The sequence below is a fragment of the Apus apus genome, chromosome 4, assembly GCF_020740795.1.
Source record: "Apus apus isolate bApuApu2 chromosome 4, bApuApu2.pri.cur, whole genome shotgun sequence".
NCBI lineage: Eukaryota > Metazoa > Chordata > Aves > Apodiformes > Apodidae > Apus > Apus apus.
In genome coordinates, this window is record NC_067285.1 from 100452129 (window position 1) to 100476444 (window position 24316).

The window sequence follows — 24316 nt, forward strand, 5'->3', positions numbered from 1 at the left end:
TGCATTTGGTTAGAATTTCCTAAAATTTTCCTACTATCACTTCTTAAAAAAAAAAATAAGTAGGAGAAACAAAATGCCAAGTGAGTAATTCCTTCTGTCAAAGTATCTCTAGTGCCAATCTGTGAAGCTGTTGTAAGACTCGGTCTATGCTGGGACTAGAATTTTGGGTATAAATCACAGAATTATCCTCAAGAACTGGGAGAAGTTTAGGTGGTCACAGTCTACACAGTGCATGTAGGAGGGCAATAGTGACCAAAGGAATGAAAAAACTTTTATACGAGGAGGGACAAAATACATAGAGTTCCATAGCAGCAGGAAAAAGACAAACAGGTGTATAAAATCTTAAAAAGAGACTAGTGAATAACTATATAATATCTTTTCAGAAAAAATCCAAGGAAATCTCATGCCATTTTATTAAACAGTGAGCTTAAAATAAACAGATGAAATTACTTTTTTACATTGCAAATAATTAAATTATGGAGGTCTTTTTAATTGGCTGTTGCAGAAGCCAGAATTGCACATGGGTCCAGAAAAGGACTGCAGAGATTAGTTAAGGGCTTGTCCATCCATGGCTATAAGACATATCAGCTGTATTTCTAGCCACATCGAGATGTAGTGTCAAGATGAGGAATGCAGAATGTCTGAAAATGGGTTGTGTATCAAGAAATGAACATTGTAGTTTTACTGTTCCTTATTTTCAAACCTCAATACCTGCTGTTGACTTCTCCTTGAGGTGGGTTACTGGCATGGGTTATACCAGACCTTTGAATATCAGATTTGCAAAAACGGATTCCTCACCTTGAGCTGTTACAAGTCCTGCTCTACCCCTCCTTCCTCCAAAAAAACCCCCCAAAACAGCAAACAAAACAACCCCTCATGCCATTTTGCCATCAGTGCCTTAGGTGGTGTGGCTGCATATATGTGTATTACTTTGTAGCTGATTGGTTGGTATAGTGCAGGTGAGAGAACATGACCTGGATTCTGGTGGTTTCTCCGAAGTCTGTAATTTATTTTTCAGTATAACAGTCTTTGGATAAAGTAATTAAGAAGTCTGTGGGACACAGAGAGGCACTGAGTATCTGAGTAATCCCTGATGATTAATTTTAGGCCCTCAGGTTCTTTACAGTATCGGCTCTTAACAAATTCAGCTGTTTAGTCACTCAGACTCGTCTGAAAACACAACACTACTTCTTGCCTAATTTATGTTAAAGAAGTCTGTTTTGCTGAAAAGTTCTGAAAATCTAACATTGTTTAGTATATTTTTATAAATATGTTTTAAAAGGAAGTATGATGGTGACACAGTTTTTTTTAAAGACAGCTCGATGGCCTAAATGCATGTTTAACTATTAACACTATCAAGAGACTCCTTAGTCTCTTTGCTGCCCTAATTCTGAGAACTTCATCCATGGAAATTATGCCTGTGAAAACTCCATGCCCTCTTAATGTATATTTGAGGAGGACAAGTGTTCTAAGTCACAAAGAAACTAGGTCATATTCAGGGCTGTGCTAAAATTTTAGTAGATAATATCTTTGGGTTATTTGCAAGGGACTTGTTAACTTCTTGACACATATTCTCTCTTTCCTTTTCAAACCTAGCAAAGGAAGTGCTGCCTATCCTTGAGGACTTCTAACTATAAAAAGTAGAGAGGTTTTAACTGTTTGAGGTCATGACTGACCAAATGATCTGGGAAAATACACTTTCAGCAACTGATTCCACTGTAAGTCAGATGTGGCTGATTTCTCCACCTTCAGTAAAAACTGAACAAAGCAGAAACTTTGGTTTTAGGAAGTTTTAGAAAAAGTGTTAAAAAGTTTACAAAAAGCAGTCCCAGCTGAAACTTACCTTGCTTATTTAGTATTTTCAAACTAAAGTGAATCCTGACAAAATTTTTTAAGACTGCCTGCGTGTCCAAATTCAGCTGTCCTCAGTGTTGTATTCCCCACAACACTCAGACCAGTTTGAGGAGTTGGTTTTGCAATTGCCTTAACCCAGTTTTGCTTTTGCCAATTGTAGTCATGGTAGCACTGCATAGAGAGTTGGATCAGTGAGCTGATCTACTCTAAACTGAACAGAATCTTGGGAGGGGTTCTTGTTCCAAGGAACTAACGGATTCCTTTTATTCTGCAGTGATATTCTGATATGAGAAGGTTTGGAATTGCTTGGCCAGCAGCACAGGGAAAGCCAGGACCATCCATTTGATTTGCAATTACATTAGCTTAAGCTGCTAAAGAAACTACCACTTTTCTAACTCTATTTTCAGGCCAACCCTCCCACTGTACCATCTACTTTCCTGGTAAACATTTTGTTTTCTTTGTTTTGTTTCTTTGTGAGATGAGGGAATTGGACTGTTCTGCACAGCCAGGTTAGCTCTGAGAAGAGTATGGACCCTGCTTTGTCAGATCTGTAACAATCAAATTATGTACAAAGTACATTTCTTACTCCTTTGGGTCCTTTATGCATTATATACCTTTAAAGTTTTGGACAAAGTTGTTAACGATTTTTGTTCAGTCCCTTGTATCTAGCCTGCTAAATTGGTTCCTCTTCCTCATCTAAGACTGGGCAATACTGTAAAGTTGCGGTGTTGGTTATTTTCTGTCTTAGTGTCTCTACTATTCAATGTTTTTAATTGGTTTGGAAAAACAGTAAATATAAGTATTGTAGAAGGGCTTTTATAGCTTTTCCTCAGTATGTGAATCAATTACAGCCTTCTCTTAAGTTAACAAAGTTTTGGATTGAAAAGTTCACAACATGATAGAAATTTATGTCAGGAAGAAACAAGCTGTATGCTCATTCTGTTTGGAGACAAGAACAGTTCTTCAGTACAACGAAGGATAAATGGTTGATGTATTGACTGAAATTTAGGTGTTTGTTTGTTTTTTCCTGGACGGCTACTTAGTGGTAATGGAATAAGTGAGTTGGCAAATGTAAAAGATGTTTTTACAGTCCCACTTCTACCGTCTGGTTTGAAATAATCATATTGGTGAAATAGAAATAGTTTCAATTCAGTTTTTTGTAGTCTTTAAAATGCTGTGGCTCAGTTTAAGAAATGGCTTATAAATATACTAGTGATCTGAGTATGTTTGGCTTTCATTTCTCCTTTTTTTAGTTAAACAAATTGTGTTATATTTCTTTACTAAGCAGTTTTACCTTTTTCTTATAAAAAGTAATTTAATATAAAGTTGAGTTGTACTATTAATTTTTCAACTGCCAGTTGAAAACGGTTTCATAGCTTTTAGTTACAAAAGCTTCCAAATGGAAGAAAAATTGGGCTGCTGTCAAACAGGATTTGATACACATGGAACAGTTAAGCAGTAATAAATTGCCTAGTGACTAAGTAATTTCACTCAGATATGTGCCAATCTTGCCTCTGCATTGAAAAAAGTTTGGAAGAAGAACTGATGTTTAAAATTGCTTAATACTGGAGGTTTATTGTAATAACAATAATACTGACTTGGCCTGATCTTTGAACATTTAAGGCTTGTTTTTATATCCCAGTGAATGATTTCATGTTCATTTATAATTTTTGTTGTGGGAGAGCTCCCACAGGGGTATGTAGGAGAAGCACTAAGTGTCTCCAACTCTTTATTACATCTGCTGGAAGGAACAGTGGAATCAGGCATGAAAGGGCTCTGGAGCTGACCTGCGTTGGCTCTGCTAGGAGCAAGTAATTCAGAGTGTTGGATAAAAGCATCCCGCTTGAGAGGATAGCCAGTTTTTTAACATGGCTGTTTGGCATGAAGTCAACAGAAGGATACCTGTGGAAACAGTCTGTATAGATGGATGCAGCAGCAGCCATCAGGAGTGCTGGAGTGAGCCCTGTGAGCAAGTGTTATTTAATAGGTACATGTTTTTTATAGGAAGAAATTTTGTATTAATAAGTCATTTTCATGACTTAATGAGATATTACTCATCCTGTGCATTATTTTGAGAAAGCTGTTTTAGGAACTGCTGTGTAAGAGTAAAGCTTTTCACTTGATGTTATAGTACATCCGTATTTACTATTTTTGGAAGAAAATACTTGTCTTACTGTACTTAGCTAGCAAGATGTTGTGGAATGTTTGAATTACAGACAGAACTGCAAATGGGTATGACATTTTATGCGGGCTGAGTGGGAGGAAGGTGGGTGAGGTTTTTTTTGTTTGTATTCTGTGTACAATTACAGACTGCATCTAATATCTTAGTAAGGAGATACCTGCCTTTAATAACATGAAAAAAATAGGTTTTCTTATGCAATAGCGAGGCTGACTTTGTTAACTTGCCTGCCCTTTTGAATGCTGACAAGGAATTCAGCCCTTCCGAGCTTATGGAGGCTGCGGTTTGGTGATTGGTTGGGTTTGTGGTGAAGCCAATTTGCAGCTTGGAGTTAGCACCACTGCCCCATGGGAAACTGGATCTGGGTTACACAGAACGTTGCAAAAAGAAATGGCTATTTTTAACATGGATCAGCTCACTGAGCTTCATAAGCTCCTACAAGTTGCATGGCCTCCTAAGTTGGTGAGGAGAGTGCACTGTGACACGAGGGTGGGAATTAACAACCAGAAGGAGATGAGATTTTCTGATCTTTGGTGCTGGCATCAGTAGGTCTTGAGACTGTGACTGGAAACTCTCACTGTTGACTGCAAAAGGAGAGAGATGTAATTGAAGGTAGGATCTAAGAAATGCTGTATGAGTTTTCATTAAGATCTCAAGACCTTGAGTTGATGAAATTATAATGAGATTTATATTTTATTGCTGTCAATGCACTGAATCTTTATGAATTTTAAAAGGATAGATCATTCAGTAATGTTCTTAGTATTTAACTGAAGATGGCTGTACTTTGTCCTGGGAGTGATAAATTCTGTGATGAAGTAGTGGATATATCAAAATTAGAGAAAATGCTTGAGAGAGCTGAAGAAAAGATGAGCCATCCATGGCTTGCAGATATATTGGACTAGCACCATCTTCTGAATGTTTAGTACATTACAGCTTTGTCTTCACTCAGATATTCACTCAATTTAGAATTTCAATAAATACAGCACTGTAATGTCTTTTTTACTCACTATTGAGTTTATGAAATCATTAAATTAAACCAGAACAAAGAATATCTGTAGTTGAATTAGTGATAAATGAGGATTTTATTTTTTACACTTTTTTAAACTATGTCCTAAGAAGTAGTGGAAGGAGGAAAATGATTTTTCTGAAAAAAGCTATTGAACTCCAGCAATTTTTCAATAGTAGCTCAGCTAAATAAATCAATTTAAGCATTTTTTTAATGTTGTTTTAGTAATCCTGATTAAAAGAATGTTAAATCAAAGAAGGTTCTGTTACTGTTTTTCTGTCACCAAGTTTTGTTTCAGAGTGCTTGAGCAGTCATTAAAGTTTGGTATAGGGAAGTTTGGAAACTACTATAAAAGGTCGTAGCAGGTAATCTAAAGAGAAATTTATTTTTTGAAGTTAGGCTCATATAAATTAATTTATCCACAGGGGTTCATATGAACATTTTAATAAAAATACATTACAGTCATTGTAATGTTAAAAATATTGTTACAAGATTATGAATCAAGTGTAATTCTGTGTTTCCTTTGCTCTGTGTAGGAACGTTTAAGAATGAGAGAAGAAATGTTGCAGCTAGAGTTGCAAAGATACAAAATAATTATTACATATTTTTAATGCTGTATTGTATATGAGTTATAGTAATTAACAGAATTAACAATTAACAAATTAAGACATTAACAGAATTGCCGTTTTCCCGAGATGGTCACCCTAATGCTATTACTGTGTTTACAGTTTCATTAGACATTTTGCTGTCTAATGCCAGTGCCTGTGGGGACTGGAATTCCAGCTGTTGCTGGGCATCCTGGATGATAGTTTTTGTGAGTACAGGTTAGTTAGTTTTGTTTTCTTTCTCAGTGTTGTTCAGTAATAAAGCATTTCCCAACATAATTCATGTGCTATGCTCCTCACTGTGACTGCCAATGATTCTTATAGTTGAATTAATACAGCAAGAAACATCCAGCTGGGACTGTTCTCCTGTCCCAGCCATTTTTAAATTTCTTTTTGTCTCCAGGAAATAGCTATCTGTAAAGTTGTTTGAGTCCCAATTAACACTTTAACTTAGTGATGAAGTTAAACTAATTGCTATCAAATGTCACATTTGGACAAAGACTGGGGAGTCTGAACATGTGTTAAAGAAGTTGAAAGATGATTTAGTGCACAAAGCAGTAAGTTTGTGGTTGCCCTTAGGCAAGACTTAAATTTATCTTTGTGGTTTTTTTCATTTGTAAAAATAAGAATAGCGTTTGCCTTATTTAGTGGGAAGAGAATTAGTCAGCAAATGATCTGTTAGTAACTGTGGTGATGAGGACCATGTAAGAATAAGACTGTCTAGATAAAAAATGAAGAGTCAATTAACTTCTTTCCAGGAGGAGCTTGTAATCTTAGGACACATTTCTTTGTGGAAAGCAAAAGCTATTTAAGCAAAGATGTGAAATTAGAGAACATTAAAATCCTGTGAGTTGATGCTTTGAGAGAGAGTGGGTTTAATTTGCTGAAGCTGGGCTGTTCATTCTTCATACCAGCAGGCACAAAAGTATTTCATGTTCTTTCATTCCCACACCCAACTTGATTTGTTAAGCTTACACTGTACACAGCAGACAGTAGAGATACATGCTGAAGTAATTGCACAGAGTTCTGTAGTGCCACATCCAAATTCCTTTTGCCCAGATTAATGCATTTCAAGTTAAGTTGGTCATCTCTTTGCTACACCACTGTCTGCCATCTAGATATATTGTATAGAATCATTAAGTTTGGAAGGGACCTTAAAGATCATCAAGTTCCAGTCCCCTGCCATGAGCAGGGAACCCTACCACTAGATCACGTTGCACAAAACCTTGTCCAGCCTGGCCTTAAAAACCTCCAGGGATGGGGGGGTATCAACACCCCCCATGGGCAACCCATTCCTGTTCCTCATCACCCTTGTCGTGAAGAATTTCTTCCTAATGTCTAACCTAAATCTGTTTCAGGGTGGGGAGATGACAGTCAACTCAGGCCTTTCATTCTCCTCTCTTGCTTTCAGTGTCCTTATGACACCCTTTTAAAAAGGCAAAAAAAAAAAAAGGCAGAGTTTTCCAATTATGTTTTGATCCTAAAATATACATAAGGTGACTCATTTGTGTAGTATAATAGCATATATTATTTTATAGTATAGTAGTTGTATAGTATAATAATTTTTGAATACTTGCTTCCAAAAATGTCTGCATTAGAGGCAGGGATAAGGAGTATAGGTACCTTGCAGAAGGGATCAGATTTTATCAGTGTAAACATAGTCTATTCAGACAAATGATGAATGGTTGCAAGAGCTTCTGCCAAGAATTTATTGAAAAATGAAAATGGGAAATGTCTAGCTGAAAAAAAACAAACACCTTATTTTCTCTTCAACTGTCTCTTCAAGCTGTGTAGACCAGTCATCTGTCATCTTAATTTTGTAAAGAAACTTGGGTGTACTCTTGTTTTTTTTTCTTCGTAAGAAATTTTACTTCAGTATGCAAAGATGCCTGCTGTTTGTATTTGCAAAGGTTAACATATCTTCTTAAAAATGATCTGTCATCTACCAAACTTTATAAATGCTTACTAGGCAAGAATCCTGTCACATTGTGTCCTCTGCAGTTAGCTGTACTTGGTGTGCTGAGATGGAGACATTTGCTTCTGGTGGCTTTTGGTTTTTGTTGAAACTTATTTTAAATCTTGAAATTGTAAACCTTGCACAAGATGCACAAGAAAATCTGTGTTTTGTTGTCAGAAAAACTGCTGTGATCTTTTATTTTATTAAGAGTACCTGAAAGGCTCATCTGAAAGGCCCAAGAGAGGTATGCATACAACCAGGCAAGCCTCAATTCACAGACAAGATGCCTTTCTGGTTCTAACCAGAGAACTAGGAATTGCCCACCTTTCATTTCCTATATGCATACATTTTCTTCCCTTGTATCTGTAGGAATTCCTCTTGGTTTAGGAGCTCAAATCATAGATTTGGCATTTAGAAAGCTATAATTTTCTTTAGTAATTGACAACCATGCTTCCTAATAAGTCTGGTTTGTTTTTTTTTTTTGAGGTGTTACGATATTTTGTGTAAATGATGAGTTTTTAAGCTATGAATTATTTTTTTTTTTCTTTCTGAACAGTAATTTCCTGTTGTAGCTGGAAAAGTTAAGTGGAGTTTTTAAAGTAGTAAAGTGCAGCACCAGCTATTCTGCCTTAGCAAGTCTTCTAATGCAACATTTGGTTTGTTCCTGTGTCCTCATAGGGAAACATCAGCAGTAGAGTGTACATGACAGTGACAAAGTAAACACATGCTTGCAATCAAATTAATGTATTTCATCTGTCTTCAACTAATAACAATCTGTCATGCTATCTATCTGAGAAGGGGCATAAACAGTTTATTTTGTGTTTGGAATAACTTCCTGGAGGTAGTTAATGTGACATGTAGTTTGTCTGACATGAGTATAACCAGATCAACACTCTAGATGTTTTCTTGATAACATAAAAAAATTACTGAGAAAATCTGTACTGGAACTATATTTATATTTCATTTTGAGCTTCCTTAAATGTAGTGGGATAGTTTTCAGGACTTTCATGAAAGATTTTTCTTTTCTTGGCAGTTACACAGCTATGGTGTGAGAAAAAGATTGAGAGTATTAATAAAAGGTTAACTACAAAAAGCTGCAGTTTACACTCTGACATTTAAGTTTGAATATTCGAGAAGTGTGTGTGGTAGTAATTTAAAAGTACCAAATCAAACTTTTAAAAAATAAGTTAGGTAATACACAAAGTCTGACAGAACTGCATACTCGGTACAATTTGTTGTCAAGTTAATGTATTATTATTTCTGCATACTTCTAGTGACTGCTGTTATATCTGATGTTTTAATAATTATATATATGGCATTTGTGTCTGATTTGAAAATGAAGTGCACTTGCTTGAAGTTCTAAGTAACCCATTTAAATGTTCTTTAAAAACTTAAAACATAATGAAATAGCTTCATCTTTTAGTGGGAAAGCAGTAGGTTACAGTTAAGCTGGGTGATAAAAGCTAGGGAGGGGTTTTTTGGTGCTTTTTTTGTTTTGTTTCTGTATTTTCTTTGGAGTGATGGCAGAATCAGAATTAAAATGGTAATACTGCTTATGGCAGAAGAGAAGCACTGAGAGAGGTTCCTTTTGGCCAGAGCTGTAGGACCTGACAGGCTATACTCTCCTGAGGTGCTGTGGGGCAGAGGTTTGATAAACTGGGCAGTAAAATCCTGTTACCCAGAATGCTGTTCCCAGTATTCATTATGATTTCTGTTTTATTCTTTTGAGCAGTGGATATTTGACTACATCTTAGAGAAATCCCATTTTTATTCCCTTTTCCATGCACTTCTACTTGTGCTTGGGAGAAGCAGAACCTTCACACTCTGAAATTAAACTGACTGCGCTTGTTGAGCAGTGTGTTGCTCTATGAAGATACTACTGTATAACAGTATTGTTTTCATCACTCTTGGGTTTTCAGGTACTCGAGTTAGGTGGTTTTTTTTGTTGTTGTTGTTTTTTTTTTATGAAATCAGTCTGAAATTATACCAAAAAATAGGGTGAAAAAGAGATCATCATGTACAGATCCTTTTTTTTTTTTTCTATGAACCTGGAGTATTTTCAGAAGACAAAATATGTACATAATTTTAAGCACATGTAAATCAAATTAATAAATTATTAAAGCATTTTACTTGTCATGTCTGTGTGGGCTAATCGTGATAGCTCATTATTTAAACATTATGTAATTGTATACCTTGTGTGAACAGCTGCAAATACTTTGCAGAAAGATTTATATTTCATTTTTCACAGCATACTATAAAATAATGTATTTTTGTGCAGTACCGTAGATTAATGTAGATGTTTACTTATAACTTTAAAACTATCCTTGATTATAATAAAATATGAAATAGTTATAACACGCACAATAACTACAAAACTAGATAGTTGTATATTCATGTTAATACCAATTTTAGTGACAAATACTGACATTGTCAAAAAAAGAAAACCAGGCGAACTACCCCTTTGTAACAGGTTCCCTCATGGTTACTGCAGTTGCAAGCTTTGAAAGTGAAAGATGGTCAGATTTGGCTGGAGAAATGCCCCTTTACTGAAATTCTCTGAACCTTCTCATGTTTCTTTTCATACGTATGGTTTAGAAAATTTTTAGGTTAGTTATCACTGGCATAACCATCTACAATGACTGTATAGTGCCTTATAATTTACAAGTGTAATCTCATGATCCAGGACAAATGCCAACAAATTAATAAACACTCAGACTTGCTTAACATGCATTATGCATGCCTCTCAGCTGTTTATGCCATGCTGAACAAGTACTGTCACTATTTTTTCAGCTGCGTGGAAGTACCTGTACAAGTTACGTATTTGTGTTTCTTCCAGAATTACCTGAAAGGAAGATTCATGCAAAATGGATGGTTTCCGACTTTAAAAACTGTAGTTTTACATGGAGTTCTTCTCCAGCGATGTTACAGAAGAGACTGGCAGTCCTGTGGGAAAGGGAGATAAATAGCATAAGTAGTAGCCTTTACATTGTGCATAAATTATGTTCTGTTATCTTTTTAGACTATGTGCAGTTCCTAGCTTGAGTGGCAATATTTAAATGGAAGTGTGCTATCATTACGTTTTTGGCATTTTGAAAGATTATAAAACCAGAAGATTCACCATCCTTCTAATTAATGATACATATTTTAAAATACTTACTGACTTCATGTTTGTACCAGCTGTATTACTCTGGGAGATTGTTATACATATTTTAATGTAATTAAATTCAAGACAATACAGCTATGGAATTTGGTATCACACTTTATTCCTTGAAGCAAACTGGCCAGCTGATTATATTTGTTCTAGTTCATTTGAGTGAAGCAGATGAAGTAAGGCAGGATTTAAGCTGTTTGACTGTTGGTTTTGCATAGGTGTGTGGTGTAATGCAATGGAAATTATAGTTGGTGCCCATGCAGTGGTGCTGTGTGGTTTATTGCAAGCTCTTAAATAGTGTAAGATAAACAAATTTGACATTAATTTATTTACCATTAATGGTTTCAGAGTCTCAAGTAAAAAATCACAGAATTATTCAATCAAGACTGAATTGCTGTTAAATGGCTGTGTGAGTAGACTGTAAAGCACCCATTTGTGTTTATCTAGCACTTTATCTTGTGTCTTTCTGTTCCCTTGATGCTACCCAATAAACTAATGTTTCAGTGGCTTACTCCTAATGTTTCAAATAACGTTATATAGAAATTTGACTTTGAATAACTATTTATACTGTCTCAAGTTTTTCCTCAGATTTTTTTCTATCATAGCATATCTACCCTTGCAGACAGTCATTAAAACCATAGTTTCCTTTTCCATTTTGAGTTAGCACTGTCTCTCTACTTTTCATTGCAAATAAGTAATGTGTAGTGGGAATTCAAGGGATGATGAAAACATTTATATAAATTACCTGAAGATGTGGTCCGATCAAATCTCTCTGCTCCTAACTTAAACTGAGTAGTTTGTCCTTGTCTTCTTTGAAATGTCACTTGCTCTCCATTGAAGGTGACCAATTATATGTTTACATCTCTTTCCTTACATAGGTTCTGCAGTTTTCTTGTCTGTTTATTTTCTCACATCTTCAGAAATGACTTTAAGGGAGTGTCTTTGAGATTTCTGTGGGAGTTTCATACTTGTTTCCTAGATTCTGTTTTCTTTTTTCACCTAACTAGATGTCTGTTTAGTCTCACCTACAAATCAAAACTGAACTCTCCAGAGTTCATGAGAAACAAGTCTTTTAGCAAGCCTTACCTGCTTTGGCTACAGCAGACACTTATCTATGCTGGTTTCATCTACAAGGTGAGATTTTTACACTTGGATCTCTCTGGCTTGGTGGAAGTCATGTCTGAATTACTGAAGTTCCTAATCTACTTCTGATGTGCCAGTATCTTTATGGGATACCTGTACATACAAATGCATATAGATCTGTTAGTTATGGAGCAGCATTTGAAATTGTTAGCTTTAACTGAAATTGTTCTTCACACCAGACAAGTTTAAAGATGGGTGTTTGGCTTGATTCCACAGAAACAAAAGGTTTCAGTTGCAGAAGAGCACAACTGTACTAACGTGTTGGAGAGCAGCATAGGGGAAAGGAACATAGGGTCCTGGTAGACAGAAGGATGACTGTGAGCCAGCAATGTGCCCTTGTGACCAAGAAGGCCAATGGCAGCCTGGGGTGTGGTTAGTAGATCAAGGGAGGTTCTCCTCTGTCTCTATTCTGCCTTGGTGAGGCTGCATCTGGAATATTGTGTCCAGTTCTGGGCCCCTCAGTTCAAGAAGGACAGGAAACTGCTTGAAAGAGTCCAGCGCAGAGCCACAAAGGTGATTAAAGGAGTGGAACATCTCCCTTATGAGGAAAGGCTGAGGGAGCTGAGTCTCTTTAGTTTGGAGAAGAGGAGACTGAGGGACAACCTCATCAACGTTTGTAAATACATAAAGGGTCAGTGTCAGGAGGATGGAGCCAGGTTGTTCTCAGTGATGTCCAGTGATAGGACAAGGGGAAGCGGGTACAAACTGGAGCATAGGGAGGTTCCACATAAACGTGAGGAAAAACATCTTTACTGTGAGAGTGACAGAGCACTGGAACAGGCTGCCCAGAGTGACAGAACACTGGAACAGGCTGCCCAGGTTCCACATAAATGTGAGGAAAAACTTCTTTACTGTGAGAGTGACAGAGCACTGGAACAGGCCCAGAGAGGTTGTGGAGTCTTCTTCACTGGAGACATTCATAACCCGCCTGGATGCGTTCCTGTGTGATGTGCTCTAGGTGACCCTGCTCTGGCAGGGGGGTGGGACTAGATGATCTTTCAAGGTCCCTTCCAGCCCCTAAGATTCTGTGTGATTCTGTCAACTAAGACAAAAGAGATTATTTTTTGAGAATATCTGGCACCCATTTTTTTGTTGTTGTTGTCATCACACAATCTTTTTAGTGTGTATTTCAGGCATAAAAATGAGCAAATGGCAGCAGCCCATATTGTGGATGCATTTTCTTAGAAAGGGACTCCAGAATTAATTTGAGGGCTGCTTTTTCTATCCTCATCAAGGCCAGTCAGTGAATCAATACTATGATCTCTCTCTCTCTCTCCCCCATTGCTCTTAATGTCCCTCTGCTTCTCCTGGTCTCAGTTTTTGTGTGGTTTACTTACTTCATTTAATGCAACTATACTAAGTGGTTCCTGTGTAGTCAAGGAATTAGCAATGTTCTTGTACCCCTTTGACATTTTAACTATTGCTTCGTTAATGTCTACTTTAACTGCCATTCCTGTTGGTCCCATTTTTAAGATTTTAACAATTTTAGAAATGATAGCTCAAATAAATGCTCTCAGTGCATTTTGTGATATTTACACATCTTGGGGTTGCTTTAGCTTTTCAGTATAAGAAAATGTAATTTATTAAAGCAGATAGCAGAGTTTGTATCAGGCACTTAATCCACAGTATTGGTTTGTAACATTTGTGTGCTTTAGAGTTTCATTGTTTGCAAATGTTTGTCTTTTTCACTTTTCAAACTAAAATCCTTGTGTCTCTTTGACATCTCATTGTGAAATTTTAGCCATTAATTTAAATTCTATTTGGTAAAAATAGGACTATTAATTTTCCCCTGCCCTTGTCTTCTTATTCACTTCAGTTGAGGAGGATGACTGTACCATCTGGCACATGAGCTTCACTTTGGGCCTTTCTCTAAATGTTTGTATTTGATGTGTGTCCAAATCTTGCAGATTCTTTCTTTGAGACCTTTGTTAGACTATATGACCTACCATTACCACAGCTAAAATGTTCTTATTTTGCATCTTAATTTCAGTAATTCCTTTTTCTTGGCCAACGTAATGTTATCTAGTCATTTAGAATATTCTGAAAGATCATTTTTCTGGTTTGTAAAATCAAACTGTATTAATGTATCTGATTCTCTTTCATTCTATCCGAAGCTTATTTGTCTTTACCCTTAAACTTTTCATGGCTTAAGTGCATTTTAGTATCATCCTTCATCCCAAGCTATCTATTCCTGCTGTTAATTGGCTCATCATATGAGCCCAGATTGGCCAGATGTTAGTTTTCTTTCTATAAAATCCCTGCATTCCTTATAAACATCTTTTTAGAAAATCATTTTTCTCCTCCAAATCCCTCCTTAAAGACTTTTTGCTGTGATGTCTAAATAAAAGCTGGGCAAGACTTATCTCCTGGTGTGCTAAGAATTCTGCCTGTCGAGCTGACCAACATCAGATGTTTAAAAAATAAAAGAAAAAAAAGAACTGCAAGGTGATACTGAAGATCACTGTATTTTAGCTGATCTTCAGTAACTGTCTGTGATTGTGCCCTTAGCCTGTGGCAATGCAAGATAATTTGAGTTAGCATAGTCGTCTTTCATTGACTGCAAGCTGCAGCTTTTTATAGTTAAATATTTGTTAATGCTTGAAACCCTTTTCTTGTACTAAAACTGTGCCCTCTTTCATTGAGCGCTAATGTAACATGAATTGCCTTCCATTTACTATGGGCTGAAAGTGTGCACATGGACAGTTACCTGGCAGTTATCTAGTGTAACAGTAACTGTACAGTTCACAGCAGACTGCCCATAATTCACTAGGCACAAGGTGAAATACTTCTAAGTTGGGAGAGGAACTGAGAATTAGAAAAAATTCAGAAACTTATGTGAAACAAGATGAAACAATTCACCTTGATTTTCACATCAGACTGTGAGAATCTAGGAACCTGTGTGCTTTTCATTTCTTTACTCTAGTAAAGTGTATACTTCACTGAACCTATATTCTTGATGTTTCTTCAAATAGAAAATAGGAGGCATTTGAGGATATGATTTCCAATATGGCAGTGGCGTTTTCTTCCTGAAAATTCAGAAACCTTTCAGCATGCTGTTGTATCCTTCCACTCCCTATTCTTTCCTTCCTGGGAAAGTGTGTTTGAGAGAGATTGTAAGTTGTGAGTTTGTCTTTATGGACTTACATACGCATGCCATGGTATTTTAGAGGGACGTAGTGTTAATGCTATCTGTCTTATCTATTTGTATGTTTATTTTTATTGTAATTGTGTGTAGGCTTTTGGAGGTCGGGTACAGTCCAAGAAATACAGTGAGTGTAATTTGGAAGTGGGGTTAGGGTTCCTTTAAGAGCTCGTCAAATAAAAATAAAGAAAATACATATTTATTTTTCCCAAAAGAGTAATCTCACTGTTATGTTTTCCAAGCTGCACTTAAAGCTAATATGTGAAGAGTAAAAATAATAATAATGATATGGTTTAGGAAGTATGCTGTATTTAGTTCTTAAAGTATTTCAACGGAGGTTCCCTTCTGGTAGTTATTTTTCAGAGAAAAAAGTTAAGCATCTGTTACATAGACTGCATGAGGTTTTAACAAAATAATTACGAATTTTTGGTTTTATCTTAGTAAATGTATTTGTTCATCCTATTTTTTATGAAGCTATATGCTCTACATTTAGTATTATGAAAAACTACTACAAACTTTAGTGTTAATAGCTTAATATTTTAGTCTTTCACGAATTAATGCCTGTGGTAGCTGGATGGTTTTAGGTCTGTTCTTATAAACAAGGCCTTACTGATGTGCAAGGAACAGTAATATGTGGCAAAAACTCCACAGTAACCAAGGTAAGCAGTATAAATGGGGTGTAGGAATCCCCTGTTAGACTAAAAATCTCCAAGAGAAAATCTCCAGAGCCTACAAATTAAAGACCTCCAATATAATTTTAAAATAAAGCCTTTTATGTAGTAGGAGAGCATTTTTTCAGCTGATAATCAAATGACACTATTATGCAGGCTTACTGGATTTGCAAATTTACAAGTTTTTACAAGTCAGTTGGGTCCCTTCCTCAGGAAATCAGTTTAAGTTTTTTTTCCTGTATTGACTCAAAGAGCCTGGTTGTCCTTAAATCCTTCTGAATATATTTTCCTTATAACTTGACGGCATTGAGTCAACACCCTTATAGGAACTGTAATGCAATAAAAAGAGAAACTGTTCAATATAGTTTCCAGTTACCTCAGGATCACATTTGGAGAAAGTGGAATGTATACAATAAAACCTGAGCAAGACTTGAGTTCCGTGTTGTTTTGGAAGTAACCAGTCCTCTTCAACCTAAAATGCCATTTGAAAGCTTTGCTCTACTTTCAGTGGTCATAAAATGATAAACATGAAACTGCATGTGACTCTTGAAATATGCATTTTACTAGTTTTCATTTTCTGAACCATACCTTTGTAGAATTGAAAACTTGATTGACAAGTAACTAAACATGTTTTTACACCTTTACTTTTTTTATTATAGGGACTGTTTTTCCTTTACCATGTCCTGTAACAATTTTTTTTCTCTCCTTTATATTTTTTACTTAGGAAAAAAAAGTAGATTCAGATGTGCTTGGTGAACTGTATTTTGTAAAAAGTCTTTAGATTGCACTGGACTCTCCAATATACATCATACTTGCAAACGGAATGCTCAAAATTTAGTTCTGTCTCAGGTTTATGTATGTAGTTAGCAGTAAAGTTGTTACAAATTTCTTGTGTGTATCCAGAAGTAAATTTGTCCTTTATTTAAGATATGAATTTGTTACAGTTGACGATATAATTTTAACTGTGGTTTCATTTTAGTTTTGCAAATAAAATTAATCTGAGGTAATTGGTCGTTATTGTTTTGGCAAATTATTATAAAAAGAAAGAAACTTGTATTTGCATGCATCTGTAGAGGAAAAAGATTGTATCAGATATGTTTCCAATGAATACTTTCCAAGACAGGTAACTAAATGGGCTTCATTGTAGTAATTTGTTCATTTTTTTTCAACTCATTTTTAGTTGACTTGGAGCATATGCGCATGGTGAAAGTTGACAAGCACCAACGATTTTGTCAGGAAAATAATTTCAGTAGCCATTTTGTGTCAGCCAAGACAGGAGATTCTGTAAGTATGAAACATAGAATCCTTTTAAAAAAATTATGTTTATTTATTTTTATTCTTTACTATGATGGAGTATGATGTATCAGTATTATTACACTTCACATATCAAACCATTGAGGACTTGGGCTGCCACAGGTCCTTTTTGCCTACTACTTGCATGAAAAATAGAGCTTTGTATAAGTATGTATGTTCTTTATTAATTACAGTGTCTTCTCATCTGATTTGCAGTTTGAGGTATAGATTTTAATATGGAAACGGTCTTGCTTATACATCAGCATGAGAACTGAAGCCTGCTGGAATTCTCTTTGGTGTCAGCTTGTAGTTGAATGTATTCCCGCAGTCTAGGTGGAGTCCCGTTTATAGACCATTAATATAGAAACTTAATACAGTTGATAATATCACAGGACCCTGTTGTGATCAAAGTTTTTAATACGAGTCCTGAACTGTGGAGAGACACTCCCTCTGCAGGTCTACTGAAATTTTAACATTCTGGTATTTGTATTGCTTTGCAGAGCACAGTTTTGAACAGTCTTTTGACACTGAGCTAATTGGGTTATTTGTTTTAGTTGGAAGCCTGTGGAAGAAAAGATTATTTTTCAGTCAACTGTATCAGTCAAATCACACTGCTTTTTTTTGCTTGATTCTTGTCACATGCCTAATGACTTTGTCATTCCCATAAAACAGTCCTGTGTCTGCCTTATATTTATGACAACATAATTTATTTTTGTGTTACTGGACAGTAAGACCACATTCAAGTAGATGGAACTATATTTCTGAGACAAAAATGGAATAACTTATTTTAAAATCTTTCATGAATCTTCTACATTGGACTGCCTAATTTTATAAGACAATAATTATTCTGTGAAGTCTGAGGTCTCCTCGGGGAAAAAAAACACCTTTAATATTTAGAATGTCTAACTGTCTTACTGTGCACCAAATTGCATAAATAAAGGACTGAACTCATGCCTGATGTTTTCTGCAAAAAGTGTCCTCATGACAGGTGATCTAGCATAGTACACCTGAGAGCCTGGTGTGTGTTAAAGTACGTATCTGGAAAAGGTGAGTCTGGTCAGGATTTCCTTTCTTGCTGTCTGGCTGCTAGAAGAATAGACCAGTACTAAATCAAGAAGTTGAAAGAAAAAGACATTATTTTAGAAGCTACCATGGCTTTTTGGTTGTGCCACTAATTTATTACTAGTTTGCATGTCAGGTGTAAGAAGAGATTGTGTAAATGTTTTTTTGTTTGTTTGGTTTTTTTGTTTGTTTTTAAATATAATTGAAAATTACTAAATGCATGTAGACAGGACTTGCCTTTTGGGGAGTAGCAGCTGCATAATGAAAAGCATTTAATAGTACTTTATATTGTGAGCTCAGTCAAATTACCATGTAGGTAAAATACATCTTGACAATACAGTGTTCAGCTGCAGTGCAAGCTTAAGCTGCTCCTCTTTAACATCTTTTGTGTTCTCTAATTTTATTTAAAATGCAGCTGCCTATACAATAAGATTGGTCAACTGGATTAAGTAAAGGAGTTATTTAAGATAGCATTGACACCCCGTGCTATCTGTCAAATCACATCCAAAGTCTGACTGACTCTGCTGGGTTGGTGTATGCCTTACACCATCTTGCTTGTTTCCTGGATAACTTCTGTTCAGTGTAAAAACTCGTAAAGTTTTGCAAGACTCTTCAGAGCAAATGTATCATTGCTTGGCTTTTGTATTTCTAAGGTTTTTCAGACGTGTACAGGAGAGATTTTGGTGATGTTGATGCACAGTTCTGTTGTCCTTGGTTTCAGAAACCTACATCTCTGTTGCATAATATGTTGGTAATATATTTTGTGCTGAACATTAGTGAATACCCTTATTCATTTTTTATAGCACCAAGTAGTATTTGAGAGGTGGGCTGTGTAAAAGCTTGTTTAAAGTTAGGTCTCTGGAGACAGAGTAGAAGTGCTGCTTAACAGTCCAGCATATTGTTCATTCCTTGTACCATTGTTGAGTTATTTGCTCCAATTTTAAACAAAATTGAACGTACCAGATGAGGTTATTTTCAGATCTGTTTTGCGCAGGTCATAATTTTGTATATCTCATTGTTTACAGTTCAAGAATGGTTTGTTATATTTGTAAGAACCTCAAGGGTGTCTGTTTTTAATCATTTAAATGCAATTTAATTTTTTTTTCCATAGGTCTTCCTGTGTTTTCAGAGAATTGCTGCTGACATACTTGGCATCAAATTAAACAAAGCAGAATTGGAACAGTCACAGGTGATTTTCCAGAAATACTTGCTTTTCTTTGTATTAGATTTAGTATTAAAAAAAACCAAACTCATTGCAAATTAATAACTCTTCTTTAAAGAAGCTGCATCTGTTGTTCTGAAGAGAGAACAGTTTGAGAGCTGTTTGTTTAAAATCAGTACTTAAAATCGGTTTGGAAGTTAAAACCTCTCTTATATGTTTACAAAGACAGTTATAATGGAAGACAGTCTTACATACCCATTAATTACTGTACATTGATGACAGATACAGTTCTTATGATAATTTTTCTTTCAAACCCCCCTGCTCTGGCAGGGGGGTTGGACTAGATGATCTTTCAAGGTCCCTTCCAACCCCTAGGATTCTATGATTCTATGAAAAATCTTTTAAAAAAATAATTTTTGAACACAGCAAATTTAAGTGATAGAAGGCATAAGCTTCTGGGAGTGGAAATTTTCAAAACCAGTCTTCATTGTAGTCAAATAGGAAAAAATATTGTCAGTCACAGAGTCAGGAATTAACAATGTCAGATCCTGTGTTTGGTTAATCTCAGGTTTTAGTTTTCATTGTGTGCCTGTATAATAAAGGTCAAGAATACTTTCCTCAGTTGTGACTGTCTGCCTTGGGGAAGGAATATTGTCTTTGGAGGCACTATTTCCCATATTACTCTGATGTGCAGATGAGAAGCGGATCCCATTCTGATTCAGTATAACCCTTTTCAACAGCAGGCAGACCTGTGGGATCAAGTGTTTGGACAGCTATGATGGCATCCTGGAATCTGCAGTCTCACTGTACTGGTCCCAGATATTCTCCCCCTAAAGGAGCTGCATAGATTCTGCCCTTGCATTTTGTGTTCTGTTCTTTATTAGGTTATCTTGGCAACTTTCTGCCATTTCCTCTGCAGTGAGAACGGGCTGAGAGAGGAGCATGTTTCCCAGCTGTAGGTGGGGAGGTCATCAAGAAGGTTGTCCCTCATTCTCTTACATTGATTAGCAGTGAGTTAGAGATGTGACCATAGTGAGTTGACTGTGAATGCATGGCAAAACCCTCCTGTGTGTCCTGTTCTGAACTGTAGCAGAGCTTTGTTGCAGTTCATGCTGTTCAGTAATTGAGGTATGCAGAATAGTTCTAGTGAGAACGTTGTTTTATGGCCTTACGGTCTAGTGGCAAACTCTACCACAGTTGGAAGTCACTTTGCTTTTATCAGTGAAAGTTAGATTAAAAAATGGGTTAATTGTTCAAATAGGCAAGAGGTTTTCTAATATAACCCCTTTTCCCTTACCACATCCTTCTGATATGGCTTGCTGCTATTTAAGGATCACCTTCTCCAGGCCCAAGAGCATTGCATCCCAACTAAGAGGAAGTAAAGTAGAAACTCCAAGAGGCTGGCATGGATGAGTAAGCAGCTCATAGAAAAGCTCAAACTGAAGAAGGAAGCACATAGGGGGTGGAAGCTAGGGCAAGTATCCTGGGAGGATTACAGAGAGGTTGTCCGAGCAGCTGGGGATCAGGTTAGGAGAGACAAGTTCCTGCTAGAATTAAATCTGGCCAGGGATGTTAAGAACATTAAGAAAAGCTTCTTTAGGTATGTTGGAGAGTGTAGGCCCTGTCCTGAAGGAAACGGGTGAGGTAGCAACACAGGATATTGAGAAGGCTGAGGTCCTCGATGACTTCTTTGCTTCAGTCTTCTCTGGCAAGTCCTCCAACCTCAACACAAAGGCCACAGAAGGTGAAAGCAGGGACTGAGAATGAATTACCCCCCCACCCTAGGTGTAGGGCAGGTTCATGACCATCTAAAGAACCTGAAGGTGCATAAATCTATGGGACCTGATGGGATTCACCCACGGGTCTTGATGGAGCTGGTGGATGAAATTGCTAAGCCTCTGTCCATCATATTTGAGAGGTCATGGCAGTCTGGTGAGGTTCCCGCTGATTGTAAAAAAGGGAACATAGCCCCTGTTTTGAAAAAGGGGAAAATGGAAGACCCAGGGAACTACAGGCCAGTCAGTCTTACCTCTGTGCCTGGCAAGGTCATGGAGCAGGTCCTCCTGGAAAGTCTGCCAAGGCACATGGAAAATAAAGAGGTGATTGGTGACAATCAACATGGCTTCACTAAGGGCAAGTCATGCCTGACAAATCTGGTGGCCTTCTACAGCAAGGACACAGAGATGGTGGATGGTGGCAGAGCAACTGATGTCACCTACCTGGATTTGTGCAAGGCATTTGACACTGTCCCACACAACATTCAGGTCTCCAAACTGACAAGGCATGTATTTGACAGATGGACCACTTGGTGGATAAGAGATTGGCTGGATGGCTGCACCCAGAGAGTTGTGGTCAATGGCTCAATGTCTAAATGGAGGGAGGTGACGAGTGGTGTCCCTCAGGGGTCAGTACTGGGACCAGTGCTGTTTAACATCTTTGTTGGAGACATGGACAGTGGGATTGAGTGTATCCTCAGCAAGTTTGCTGATGATACCAAGTTGTGTGGTGTGGCTGACATCCTAAAGGGAAAGGATGCCATCCAGAGGGACCTTGACAGGCTGGAGAGGTGGGCCAGTGCCAACCTCATGAAGTTCAACAAGGCCAAGTGCAGGGTCCTGCACCTGGGTTGGTGCAACTCCAGGCACAAATACAGGCTGGGGGAACAATGGCTGGAGAGCAGTCCAGTGGAGAAGGACTTGGGGGTGGTAGTTGATGAGAAGCTCGACATGAGCCGCCAGTGTGTGCTGGAGCCCAGAGAGCAACTGCATCCTGGGCTGCATCAAAAGAAGTGTGGCCAGCAGGGCCAGGGAGGTGATTCTGTCCCTCTGCTCTGGGGAGACCCCATCTGGAGTACTGTGTACAGCTCTGGTGGCCTCAGCACAAGAAAGATACAGACCTGTTGGAAAGGGTCCAGAGAAGGGCCACCAAGATGATCAAAGGCCTGGAGCACCTCTCCCATGAGGACAGGCTGAGAGAGTTGGGGCTGTTCAGCCTAGAGAAGACAAGGCTCCAGGGAGACCTTATAGCACTTTCCAGTACTTGAAGGGGCTACAGGAAAGCTGGGGAGGGGCTTTTTACCAGAGAGAGCAGTGATAGGACAAGGGGTAATGGTTTTAAACTGAGAGGGGGGACATTTAGGTTAGATGTTAGGAAGAAATTCTCCACTCTAAGGTGGTGAGGAACTGGAACGGGTTGCCCAGGGAGGTTGTTGATGCCCCATCCCTGGAGGTTTTTAAGGCCAGGCTGGATAGGGTTTTGTGCAATGTGATCTAGTGGTAGGGTTCCCTGCTCATGGCAGGGGCATTGGAACTTGATGAAGGAGATGGGGGTCATCATGAGCAGTCAACATGGTTTTACCAAGGGTAAGTCATGTTTGACTAACCTCATAGCCTTCTATGAGGAAATTACTAGGTGGATAGATGATGGTAGAGCGGTAGATGTGGTCTATCTTGATTTCAGTAAAGCATTTGACACCGTCTCCCACAGCATCCTTGTAGATAAGTTGATCAAGTATGGGTTTGATGATCAGGCAGTGAGGTGGATCAAGAACTGGTTGAAAGGAAGAAGTCAGAGAGTTGTAGTCAATGGGGCAGAATCTAGTTGGAGGCCTGTGACTAGCGGAGTCCCTCAGGGGTCGGTACTGGGACCGGTGTTGTTCAATATCTTCATCAACGACCTGGATGAGGGCACAGAATGTACCCTCAGCAAGTTTGCTGATGACACCAAGCTGGGAGGAGTGGCTGACACACCAGAAGGCTGTGCTGCCATTCAGAGAGACTTAGACAGGCTGGAGACTTGGGCGGGGAAAAACCTGATGAAGTTTAACAAGAGCAAGTGTAGAGTTTTGCATTTGGGGAAGAAAAACGCCATGCACCAGTACAGGTTGGGGGCTGACCTGCTGGAGAGCAGTGTAGGTGAAAGGGACCTGGGGGTCATGGTAGACAGGAGGATGACCATGAGTCAGCAGTGTGCCCTTGTGGCTAAGAAGGCCAATGGCATCCTGGGGTGTATTAGAAAGGGTGTGGTTAGTAGGTCAAGAGAGGTTCTCCTCCCCCTCTATTCTGCATTGATGAGGCCGCATCTGGAGTATTGTGTCCAGTTCTGGGCCCCTCAGTTCAAGAAGGACAGGGAAGTGCTTGAAAGAGTCCAGCGCAGAGCCACAAGGATGATTAAGGGAGTGGAACATCTCCCTTATGAGGAAAGGCTGAGGGAGCTGGGTCTCTTTAGTTTGGAGAAGAGGAGACTGAGGGGGGACCTCATCAATGTTTACAAATATGTAAAGGGTGAGTGTCAAGAAGATGGAGTTAAGCTTTTTTCAGTGAAGACCAGTGATAGGACAAGGAGTAATGGATACAAGTTGGAGCATAGGAGGTTTAAGATGAATATCAGGAAAAATTTTTTTACTGTGAGAGTGACAGAGCACTGGAACAGGCTGCCCAGAGAGGTTGTGGAGTCTCCTTCGCTGGAGACATTCAAAACCCGCCTGGATGCGTTCCTGTGTGATGTACTCTAGGTGACCCTGCTCTGGCAGGGGGGTTGGACTAGATGATCTTTCGAGGTCCCTTCCAACCCCTAGGATTCTATGATTCTATGATTCTATGATTCTATGATCTTTAAGGTCCCTTCCAACCTTAATGATTCTGTGATTCTGTCATTCTATGATTCTTCCTAGTTCCTGCTTCTAAAAATAATTTTCCAGCTAGGAAGAATGTATGCACAGGTTTAACCATAAAAGATTTTATACAAGCCCAGTTTCAGAAACCGCAAATACAAAGATTACACTACTGAGGTAACCCTTACTATATAATTACATTTGAGTTTACAATATGCTTGTTCTAACTTTGGTTACTGAACCAAAAGGTAGCTGGTGGTGTAATACCCTGGAACTGCTAGTTATTGCCAACACTAAACAAGTACCTCAGAGTAAGCCAAGTTTATTTAAAAGAAAGGCAAAATAGTGCTTATGTGCAGCTTGGTCTCCTTCTTTTTGAAATGTACAATAAAGATGTAATTTCTGAAAGTGTTTTGGCACAGCAGTGTTTACAATCCTGTGTTGAGGTGGTTAACTAGAAAACTATATTACAAATAGTG

The 24316-nt window shown here is 37.9% G+C and overlaps 1 protein-coding gene across 8 annotated transcripts in view; it reads left to right on the forward strand.

Annotated features, from left to right (window-relative positions):
- Positions 1-24316, forward strand: part of RAB28 (RAB28, member RAS oncogene family) — a 69295-nt gene that overhangs the window by 38710 nt on the left and 6269 nt on the right. For 4 of the 8 annotated variants that reach the window (XM_051617874.1, XM_051617875.1, XM_051617876.1 and 1 more), the window contains exons 5-6: positions 16889-16992; positions 19175-19252. In XM_051617874.1, coding sequence (XP_051473834.1) covers positions 16889-16992; positions 19175-19252 — 182 coding nt within the window. The other 4 variants (XR_007889351.1, XR_007889352.1, XM_051617879.1 and 1 more) reach the window with 4 other exon arrangements.